General features: G+C 36.6%; 1 protein-coding gene across 1 annotated transcript in view; it reads left to right on the top strand.

Moving 5' to 3' along the window:
* The window catches only part of LOC150108245 (clotting factor C-like), a 368054-nt gene that overhangs the window by 280460 nt on the left and 75572 nt on the right, over positions 1-12022 (top strand). The window contains exons 12-13 of the mRNA XM_090415698.1: positions 2221-2454; positions 9819-10007. Of these exons, the coding sequence (XP_090271824.1) occupies positions 2221-2454; positions 9819-10007 (423 nt within the window). The remainder of the gene's footprint in view (positions 1-2220; positions 2455-9818; positions 10008-12022) is intronic.

The raw sequence follows: 12022 nt of genomic DNA, 5'->3' as shown, positions 1-12022 counted from the left end.
ATGAAGCAAAAGAACTACCCAGTGTCAACCATGTAACTACTTCTCCACAGTTTAAAAATCTCAATCATATCACCTCTCCTTCTTCTATCTACTGAATTCTGTAGTCCACATTCCTTCAGCCGATCCTCATAACTAATGTTGTACAGTCCTGAAACCATCTTTGTTATATGCCTCTGTATCCTTTCCATAGTTAATGTATCCCCTTCAAATCCTGGGTACCAAATTTGAGAACAGTAGTCTAAGTGTGAGCTGATCAGGATCTTATACAATGGAACGATAACTCTTTTATTTCCTAAAGTCAGCACCCTTCTCAGTATTGTAGAAATCCTCTGAGTTACCTTCGCTACCTTTACAATATCTTCCCTGAATTTCAGTTTTCTATCAATCATCACCCTCAGATCTCTTGTCTCCCATACTTCCTCCAGTATACTCCTCCAATTGAGTATGCAGCCTCCTATTGATGTATCCCAAACTTCAAGACTTTACATTTTGCAGCATTAAACCGAAAACTCCCCCATTCATTTGCCCATCTGTCTAGTTTATTCAGATTCTCTTGCAGGGCTGCCACATCTGCACTATTACTAATAACCCTTCCCAGTTTCACATCATCTGCAAACAACTGAATATCCTCCTACAATCCACTGACTATGTCATTGATATAAAGTTTAAATAATACAGCTCACAGTACTGAGCCCTGTGGGACCCCCACTTGTAACTTTCTGCATCTTTGATATTGCCCCACCATACACAACTCTCTGATACCTATCAAACAACCAATCCTGAATCCAATTGACTAATCTGACATCTAAACCTATGTGCTGCAACTTAAATATCAACTTATAATGTGACACCTGTCAAATACCTTTGCAAAATCCAAAAAAATGGTAGTATATGCCTTTCCCTCATCAACTGGTCTTGTCACTTTATTATAAAAGGCAATCCTATTACTAAAGCAAGAGCACCCCTTACCCTCATCTGCCCAATGCTGTATATGGTCCCCTCACTAATTTCTCCAAGATCTTAACATCTACTGATGAAATACAAACTAGCCTATAATTAGACACTTCCAGTCTGCTACCACCCTTATGCAATGGTGCTATCTTACCTTTCTTCCATTCCTTGGGTACCTCCTATAGGCAGACTTTCATTGAAAAACCAGGTCAATGGAGCTGTCAGTTCTTTAGCACATTCTCTCAAAACCCATGGCAAAATACCATCCAGTCCCACAGCTTTACTGACATCCAGAGTACTCAGTATTTGGAACCCACTCTCCTCTTGCACCTCTAAACCTTGAACCTGCCCTATCCCTCTAGTATTAAAATCTACTTCTCCAGGATGAAATACTCCAATAAAGTGTTCATTGAATAATTCCACTATGTCCTCTGCTTCAGTCACTCTATTTCCATTTTTATCCCACAATCATTCTTCCACAGTCATTGCTCTTCCTAGTGGCCACATAGCGCTAAAAAATTCCCTAGGATTTTCTTTGGGTCTTTGGGCCAATCTCTTCTCATATTCCAGTTTCACGTTCCTTACCATACTGGTCACTCTCCTTGCCTGAGTCTTATATTCTTCATGCATCTGCTCCTCTCCTTATATCTCTTCCATAACTTCTTTTTCATCTGAAGTTCCAGTTTGATCTTGTTTGTCATCCACTTTACACCAAATTTGTCCTCTTCTTCTTCTTCACTCGTGGAATTACTAAATTGATTCTATAAGATTAACACAAAAGAATTTTTCAATACATGACAAGTTCGGTAAAAACAAGTGGTAAACTCTGGAAGTTGTTTAAAAAGTATAGTTAGTAAGTGTGTGTGGACTAAATGTTTCGCTTATATAGTGGTGAATAAGTGGAATGGATAGCCAGAGGATAGGGATTGCTCCAATGGTGAATCAGTTTAACGAGAGGTATGATAAATATTGTATGAATGGTTAGCATAGGTCTCCTGCAATGAATCTTTTGACTCCATGAAGATCCATGTATAATCATGTCAATTCTCCCATTTGGAAGAATAACATAAAACACAATAGAAGAAATAACCATTTATGGAGTTTTTCATAGAAGTTTTTTTTTTCACTTAATTTTCTGATTAATCTGAATTTATGATTAGTTCTCATAATGTGATGAGAATTTATTTATTAATTATTTATGAAATTTATTGTGAATTCATTTGTAAACTAAAATGGAATTATTTGTTTTTATATTTTCTGCCATTTCAGGTATTTCTTCTGTATGGGTAGGTGCTCATGTAATCAGCCATAATATGACTCACTTTTTTGAAAATGAGAAAACAAATGAAATTTTCCTTGATGTTGAGAATTTTGCAGAAAATGAAGAAATATCTAATCAGTGCCTTGTTCTTAATGCTCCACCTGCAGCAGTTTGGAGAGCTGAGGACTGTAACACCCCAGTAGCTTTTAGCTGCATATTGGATATTACTTCTAGAGAAGCAGGTTTGATTATTATTAATGATTTTAAAAATATCATATGCAAAAAGTTTTGTATTTCTGAGTTTATTATACTGAGGATTTCATATTTGGTCACATTTCTAATCATTGATAAAATTCATACTCATTATGTCATTTATTACCATTCTGATAGAGAGTATCATTCATCATCATCAATTCCTGCCATGTACCCTCAATGGATGTACAGGATATGATAGTACTACATGAAAAATTTACATCATTACTAACTTCCTATCTACAATTTTCCTATAAATCAGTCTGTTACTTGTCAAGACTCCAATATTATCATTATCAGATCTTATATTTCTATCATCTAAGGCACATTGTACCATATCAATCCACCTATATCTTGTTCTTCCTCTGGGTCTTTTTCCTGTCAACCTGGCAGAGAACACTTGTTTTGCTAATCTTTTCTCTCCCATTCTGTTTAAGTGACCATACCACCTGAGATTAGCTCTGCTAACGCATTCCTGAATGCTGACAATATCAAGTTCTTTCCTAATATCCTTGTTTTTAATATGATATTGCCACTGATGCCATCTGTTCACACCTATAATCTTTCTTAGGACTCTCATATTTGTGGTCTCTAGTCTTTGGTGAAGTGTTTTACTTTTGACCCAGCTCTCAGATCCATAAGTTAAAATTGGCTTGAATACTGTCTTGTATACAGCTAATTTACTGTTCCAACTAATTTCTCTCATTCCATATGAATTTCTTCAGTTGACTTCCTACCATACCAGCTTTGTCGATTCTGTTGTCTATTTCCATATTTAATTTACCATCTTTACTAAAAATTGTGCCTAAGTAGCTGAAATGTTTTACTTGTTTCACAGGTTCTCCGTTCACAACACAGTTGACATTTTCAATTATTCTGCCTATTTTCATTGTCTTTGTCTTTTTATTGCTGACCTTCATACCATATTTATTACAACAGTTATTCAAATTTAGTCAGGGAATCTTGCAGACTCGTAGCGGATTTATTTAGAAGTATAACATCATCTGCATAAAGCAAAGAGTTGACATTAACATCTCCAATTTCGATATCATGTTTAATACCACTTTTCTTCATAACGTGATCCATATAGATAATGAATAACAGAGAAGATAATGTACATCCTTGTCTCACTCCAGATTTAACATTAAACCATCTTTCTATACTTCCTTCAATTCTAACTGCTGACTTACAACTAAAATACAGACTAAGTATTGGTTGATATAATGTCCAATTGATGCCATATAACTGTAGCATATTGAATAGCTTCTCTCTTGGCACCTTGTCATATGCCTTTTCCAGATCGACAAAACTTAAATACAGATCTTTGTTATTATTATTATTATTCCTGACACCTCCAAGGAGTCCGAAGACTCATCGTGGGAGGACACCTACTATTACAACTGTCTCAACCACTACACCGAACCTCTACTACGAATCATCTCCATCAAAGCCATCTACCGCCCACCTCCACCAAAACCACGACTAGTATTTTTTGTCTGTAAATTGTGTGCGTTCTGAATATATTACCATGATTTCTCCACTATTTGTCGTAAAGTGAAGATCTGATCCTGACAGCCTCTATTTGGCCTGAATCCAGCTTGTTCTTCACCAAGCTTTTCTTCCACAATTCTTCTCAACCGTTTCTCAAGTATACTGGCATCAATCTTACCAGGAACACTCAGTAGGGAAATACCTCTGTAATTCTCACATTCAGTTTTATTTCCCTTTTTATATATGGGTACTATGAGAGCTCTACTCCAATCATCAGGAATTTGCCAACTATGCAGTGCAGCCACTGTAAGACTTTTATACCACCATACTTCAGCATTTCTGGTGAAGTATGGTGGTATAAAAAGCAGCAGGAGTAGAATATCATCTACTCCTGCTGCCTTTCCACATTTCAAGCCTTTGATGGCTTTTTTTTCTACTTCAAGTATGTATATATATTCCTGACTGTATGCCTGTTGAGTGTTTTTTACCACTGTACTACCACTGCTTGTTTCATTTAGCAATTTTTCGAAGTAATTACTCCATACTTCAAGGATATCTTTTTCTACTGTTTTCATGTCACCTTTATCATCTCTTTTAACAGCACTCTTTCCTCCATTTCAAAGCTTCTTCAACAATCTCCAGAATATTTTGCCACCTTCTTGATATTTATTTTCTATGTTCTTGCCAAAGTCCTCCCATGGGTAGACATGACTAAACATGACTTGTTTAGCAAATTTTACAAAGTGTTTAGCTTTCTTACATTTGTCTCTGTATTCTCTAAGAGCACAAGCTGATTTATTTGCCAGGAACTTTTGATATGCTTTCTTCTTTTCCTTCACTGCCTCTTTAACTTCCTGTGTCCACCATGGAGTTCTGATTTTTCTATCCTTGCAGACAACCTCACCACATGTCTCTCTGGCTGAATTAATCAGGGTTTTCTTCAAGGCTTGCCACTGAATCTCCAAGGTTTGGTTCCTGTTCTCAAACTCTTTCATTTTTTCTTCAATAATCTTTGTGTATTTTCGTCTACAGTTCACATCTGAGAGCTGCTCAACTTTTATTCGCTTTAAACCTTTCTTACATGTTATTCTTTTCAATATGAAATTCAGTTTTATCCTGCTCAGGACTAAATAGTGATCACTTCCAATTTCAAATCCTCTGTACACTCTAGTGTCCTGCACCAGGGAGAAAACATCAGTATCAACAATAACATAGTCAATGAGACTTTTGTTATTTCTTGCCTCTTCTCTCCATGTGAATTTGTGCACATTTTTATGTTGGAACATGGTGTTAGTAATAACCAGTCCATGTCCTGAGCAGAAATCCAACAGGTATTTGCCATTATTATTAGCTTTGCTCTTTTCTCCAAATTTTCCCAAAATATTTTTGTATGTCTGACAATCACTTCCTACTCTGCTATTTAGATCTCCAACAAGGACCAACTCTCCCTTTTTCATTGTGTCAGTAGCTTTCTCTAAAGCCTCAAAAAATTCTTCCACTTCTACCTTAATAGAGCCTTCTATGGGACATTGGCACAAATAAGTCACATTGTCCAGTTCTCCATTCTCATATTTGCCCACATTACTCTACCTGAGACTGCCTGCCATTCAAGAAGATTAGCCTCGTATTTAGTGTTGAATACTATGGCTACTCCTTCATTTCCTTGATTGTCATTGCCTGAATATAACATTTTGTATTTATTGCTCAAAATAATCTCACCAGTTTTTGTCTTTTTTGTTTCAGTCACCCCTATTATGTCGATCTGGTACTTATCTTATTCCAAAGCTAGCTCCATTTCTTTGCCATTCAGGCTACTTATGTTGATAGTACTGATCTTGAACTCTGGTGAAGTTGAGTTGGAGTGTGATTTCAGATTTGTTCCAGTAGCTGACTTTTTGCTGTTCACCGTGGTTCCCTGGTGAAAACAACGGGGCCTTGTTTAGTCGGGCGACGCCCCAGCCTCCATGAAATTTGGTCATGTTGTACCATCATTTTGTATTTTGGTCGGCTAAATCCCAAATTGCCAGCCCATCCTCGTTTGTTCAGTATCCAGGTACCCAACAGGGTGCACCACGAGAAGGTGAGGATTGGACATTAGGTCAGAAGTTCTGGTTGGTTCTCTGCATTCCTTTAAAGGCTATGTGGGGGTCTCCTCTCAGTTATGCAGCTTTTACCCTTAAGCACCCCCATTCATATTTGTTATATGTTGTTATTCTAAGAAGAGAGCCTTACAATTTTGTTTTTGCTGTTGCAGTAATTTTTACCTTCTTATCTCCAGTTATCTGTAAATATTGTAATTATTCAAGAACCCAACCTTGAATGGGTTAGTGCATGGATGGCCAACCTATGGCACATCCATTCATTAACCAAAAGTGGCACATTGGATCCCAATGATGATAATAAAAAAGTACAACCTATTTATGCAAAAAGTATTAACCAAAAGCCGATTTATAGAAAAAAAAAAGGCTAAAACTTAGTCATTGTTTTTAGAGATTTTATTGTTATGTGCACATCTTTTGCACATTCACTGGTTGGATTCTGAGGTGCAAAGTGTTAGCAACAGTGGTGCATCGCAGGTTTATGTCTGTCTGTATGTTTACAGCTGATACTCTTGCGTTACAAAGTTGTGCTTTGTTCATCCTTTTTGAACATTTGCAGTTTTGTACTTTTTTGAAAATTAAGCCTTGTTTTCCATCTCAGTACAAAATAAAATGAGATCAGCTAACTCACCTTCAATTGAAAAAACCATATAAAGATTCTCCTCGTCATGACAAGAATCGAACTCAGCCTTTTCGAATTGAAGGGTGCAACATACCATGATTCTTCCAATTGCACTATGGAGGCTCTAAAATACGTTCTACAACTTATTCAGTTCTGAGACTCCTCTTTCTCAAATGATGATGATGATGCTTTAACCCTTCAGTCTTGTCCAACTCTTGGGAACTTTGTAGGCAAGTGTTCTTACCTATAAAGTATTCATGGCTGTAAATCCATGTGTATTCACGGAGCTGGTTTGCCTGCTCTGAGGGACAAAAAAACCCGAGCTCTGAGGAACAAAAAAACCCATCTACCTCTGTATGAGAGCTAACTAACTCACCTTTAGTCAAAAGTGAATTGACATCAAAACTCATCATTAGATCTTCCTTACATCATGGACAGGAATCGAACTCAGGTCTTTCTTACCAAAGGGCTTCGTCTATACCGACTGAGCTACAGAGGCTTCAGAAGAAAATTTATTTTCAGTTGTTGTATGAGCTTCCATAGCTCAAGCAGTATTAATGATGTTCTCTGGTTGGAAAGACCTGGCTTTGAATCCCATCTAGGATGCAAAAATCCTTTATAAGGACCTTTCAACTGAAGGTGAGTTAACCAGTCTCATATGGAGGTGGTAGGATTTCCTCTTATGGAAACTTGAATTTCTCATCCTGAAGAATGAGCTAACTGTCTGGAAGAACACATACAATATATAGTCATAGAAAAAAGACAAAATAGTTAGGATTGATCACTCAATCATAAGCAATGATCAGGTTTCAAAGAAGACTATGAGGCCTTTGGGCCTAACACAAAAAAGGAAGATGGGAGAGTTGAAGAATATCCTTTAATGGTATAGTGGTAAACAATGATTTGACATCTAAACTCATCATTAGATCTTCCTTAACCAATTTAATGTCTTTAATTTTGAGACAAAGCCAGAAGTATTTTTTATGTAGGAAGGATATAATGCTTTAACTGTTTACCTTCTCCAATATAGTCTGACGATGTGTGACACTAGAGAAATATTAGCTTATTAATAAAATTTTAATAATAAACTTCAAAGTTTAATAATAATAATAAATAAAAACACTAATAATAATTAATTTTACTGTGTTTAATCCATTAATTTCATTTGACACAGTATATTCCAAGGCTAAGCCTGAAGTCTAAAATTTTTATGCTCATCATTAACGTCACTCTCAGAAATGAAAGAATGGAACACCAGATGGTGATGTTTAGAGTGAATTTTATGGATGAAAGGATTTCTTTTTGCCTAATAGATTGCATCTGAATGGTTTTAGAATCAGCTGTTTGGAGAAAGTGTTAGTGAGAGATTGGAAGTGCAGAATCAAAAAAAAAGTTCAAAGGATCATATGAAGTCAAGCATGTGTTAGCCATCCCAAGGAATAAATGATTATATGTACAGAAATAGCCATGCAGTGCTGAGAGCAGTTCACAGATTTTGAATGTGGTTGGGTTAGTAATCACTATACCCTTATATTTCTATTCCTGTTAGGACATCTTCTGCCAACCATGTTTCATTGATTACTATAATCTTTGCATAAGTTGAGGCTATCAGTGTCACCAATTCATTTCCTTTATTCCCAATACTCCTGGCATTTGTATGGAGAAACATCAGTGCATTATCAGTATTTCTACACCTATCATTATTCTCTCCACTCTCCACTTGATTCTACAGTGAGAATTCTACCATACATTCTCCCATCTCCCAAGCAACTATACCCATAGGTGCCCATCCCTGCTGCCATTCACCTTGGCAACTCTAGTTTCCTGGCCCAACAGTCTCCCTTGTTCAGAGAACAATAATCTTTCTTTCCAGATGTCTATGTTCTTCCTTGTTCAAATGCAGTCTATCTCTCATGTAACTCTCTTTTATCCTCAAATGCACTCCAGAAATAACATAATCTAAGCCTCTCTTTTGACACATTTTCGCTATAATACAATTCATTATTACTGCCCTTCTCCTCAATTCTTCATTATCATATCTGTGTAACATACTCATTATTTTCTCTCTCACACCTCCTCTGTTGTATACTCTCAGATATTAACATCAAAAGTGTTGCCACTTGATTCACACTATCTCTCAGGTCATTTGTACTTACCATCACTATCATCTCATCCACATTCTCATCTCACTTAATTGCCATGGTCACACTGTCTGTCATTCCCCTAGGCATACACTCCTCTAACATTCAGTTTTGCACTCCACAAATCACTGACCATACATCACACCTCTTACTGATTTGCTCATTCCTCATTTGCTCACTCCTCTGATACTCTCACTCCTTGCTGACAAGGACAAAATACTAGTTTTGCTGGAAGTTTTTTTCCACTTGGTTTGACTATAATAAATTTAGTTCAGTTCTTTATCCAAGTGTAAGCAAACAAAGTTTGCGCCTGAAGTATCTTCAGGACTGAGGAAACTCGTGGTAAAGGTGGACCAAGCTCTCATTACTCCTTGTCTCAGTATCTCCCATAATGCAAAGCACATCTCCTTGCAGATATGTATAATGGTATGCATTAAGGAAAGGGCCACTACCCAGACTGGTTTCAACCTTTATTGAGGTCTCATCAGTGGGAGCCAAAAAAACTTCCAACATCTTTCTCTAAATGCAGAGTAATTTAATAATAAGGTGGTATACCTTATTATTAAATTACTCTGCATTTAGAGAAAGCCACTACCCAGACCACTTCCGGTCTGGGTAGTGGCCCTTCCCTTAATGCATAGCATTATACATGTCTGTAAGGAGATGTGCTTTGCATTATGGGAGATACTGAGACAAAGAGTGATGAGAGCTTGGTCCACCTTTACCACGAGTTTCCTCAGTCCTGAAGATACTTCAGGTGCAAACTTTGTTTGCTTACACTTGGATAAAGGATTAAACTAAATTTATTACTAGAGTTTTGCAAATAGATACTCTTTTTACATAATTTGTTTTTATTCATGATTACTATAATTATTAGCATGAATGTCATTAGTAGTAACCATCCAACTGTAGAAGATAAGTCATAAATCATGTGATATTTTAAATACTTTTTAATACTTTACTAGAATTTTAAATCAGATTACTGTTGTACTATTTTGCAGGTAGATGTGAAGATCCTGGACCACTTGAAGATGGTGATGTAGCAATCAGTGGTGCTATTTCTGGAAGGTTATATCAGGGCTCAATAATCACATATCAGTGCGATTCACTCTATATTCTCAATGGTTCTGCCACAATTAGCTGCACTGATGGTGGAGTTTGGAGTGCACCAAAACCCAGTTGCTTACGAGGTTTGTTTATTACAGTATCTTCTATTTCAAAAGTGATGTTTTAAAAACTAGTTATTTAAAAATAATAAAGTGCTTAATCACTAATTTCACTAAGAAGGTACTTAATCCTTTCTTAACTATTAGGCCATCCTGTTATTTTTATATAGGAAAGGCCTAAAAATAGCACAATGGTCATAGTACTATTACTGTACTTGCCTGTATTTTTTTTAAATTGTTTTATTATTACTACCAGAAATCCATCTCATGATGAGACTTTTGACTAAAATCTGAACTGTTACAGTGTCTATCATACTACACCTTAAATTCTGAAAATTACTCACCATTACCATCTGAATCGGAACGATTGTCTCTCTCTTTTCCAAAAGTTTGGGTGATTCTTATCTTATGTAACCATCAGAAATAGTTTTTTAATAATATTATTTATTAATATTAATTTCTAGCACGTGGCAACAGTTTTTAATTGGTAAACCACCGACTCTGTATGTATAACAAATTTAGTTTAATCCTTTATCCAAATGTGAGCAAACAAAGTTTGCACCTGAAAATATCTTCAGGACTGGGGTAAGGTAGTGCAACACCAGGCAACTCCGAGCAAAGGTGGACCAAGCTAATATCCCTTCTATCTCAGTATCTCCCATAATGCAAAACACATCTCCCTGCAGATATGTATAATGTTATGCATTAAGGGAAGGGCCACTATCCAGACTAGTTTCGACCTTTATTGAGGTCTCTTCAGTGGGAGCCAGGCCCAGAAGTGGAGATACTAGGCAGAAGCAATGGCAAGGTCATCTTTACCTATAGGAGTTGCCAAAAGGTGTGCCACCTTTTTATTACCTCGCCATTGCTTCTGCCTTGTATCTCCACTTCTGGGCCTGGCTCTCACTGAAGAGACCTCAATAAAAGTCGAAACTAGTCTGAGTAGTGGCCCTTCCCTTAAGGTATAACATTATACATATCTGCAAGGAGATGTGTTTTGCATTATGGGAGATACTGAGATAGGAGTGATGTTAGCTTGGTCCACCTTTGCTACGAGTTGCCCGGTGTTGTACTACCTTACCCCAGTCCTGAAGATATTTTCAGGCACAAACTTTGTTTGCTCACACTTGGATAAAGTATTAAACTAAATTTATTATAGTCTAACCAAGTGAAAAATAAACTTTCGACTCTGTATATAGTTTGTATTCCTGTTCCTTTGATTTGCTTGTTTTTACACGGTGATAATGATATACTGTTATTTTCAGTATGAAATATCTGCACTTTCATTTCATTAAAGTTAATTACTGTGGTTATCGTATAATTTATTATTTATAGTCATGCCATAGGTACCTTTAACGATTAGAATTACTCACCATTGGTAATGCATTCTACTAATCCACCATCTCTACTCTTCATGTAAAATATCTGTTCCTCATTCCCTCACTCACCACTCTTTATAGAATTTAAAGGAATGACATTTTGTTCCAACCCTCCCTCCAATCTCTTATTTCCTTAAACTCTTGCAAAATATTCCACCAATTTTCTGATCCCATCCTTGTTTTAAAACCTTACATCCTGACAGGAATAAAAATGGAAGGGCTTGATGTGTTTTATGAAGATAGAAAGGGTAAAAAGGCAGGGGGGGGGGGATATTGCTGATAGAGAAAGAGTTATAGCCATACAAAGTAGAGATGCAAGAGGGAAATAACAGCTGTGGTTTTGATGCAGTATGGTGTGAGATAGAGGTGAACAGAATGAAATACCTAATCAGATGTTGTCATAGACCTAGTAATGTGAATGGCAGTGACCATGAAATGGATAATCAAATTAGACAAGCAAATGAGAAAATGGTGATCATTATGGGCAATTTTAATTATTGCAATATAGACTGGGATGATGAGATGGCAGCTGCAAGTAAAGAAAATAAGTTTCTCAAGTTTTGGATTTGATAATCTCATCAGAGGATGTTATTATAAATGAGATGTCAAATCAGTTGGTGAGAGTGACCATGAAGTGATTACTTGGATAGTTGCCAGCAG

The sequence above is a fragment of the Typopeltis vanoorti genome, chromosome 3 (assembly GCF_054136105.1).
Source record: "Typopeltis vanoorti isolate ZY-2024b chromosome 3, IOZ_Tvanoo_1.0, whole genome shotgun sequence".
NCBI classification, from domain to species: domain Eukaryota; kingdom Metazoa; phylum Arthropoda; class Arachnida; order Uropygi; family Thelyphonidae; genus Typopeltis; species Typopeltis vanoorti.
Note: the sequence above shows the minus strand (reverse complement) of the source record. Positions and strands in the feature narration are given on the sequence as shown.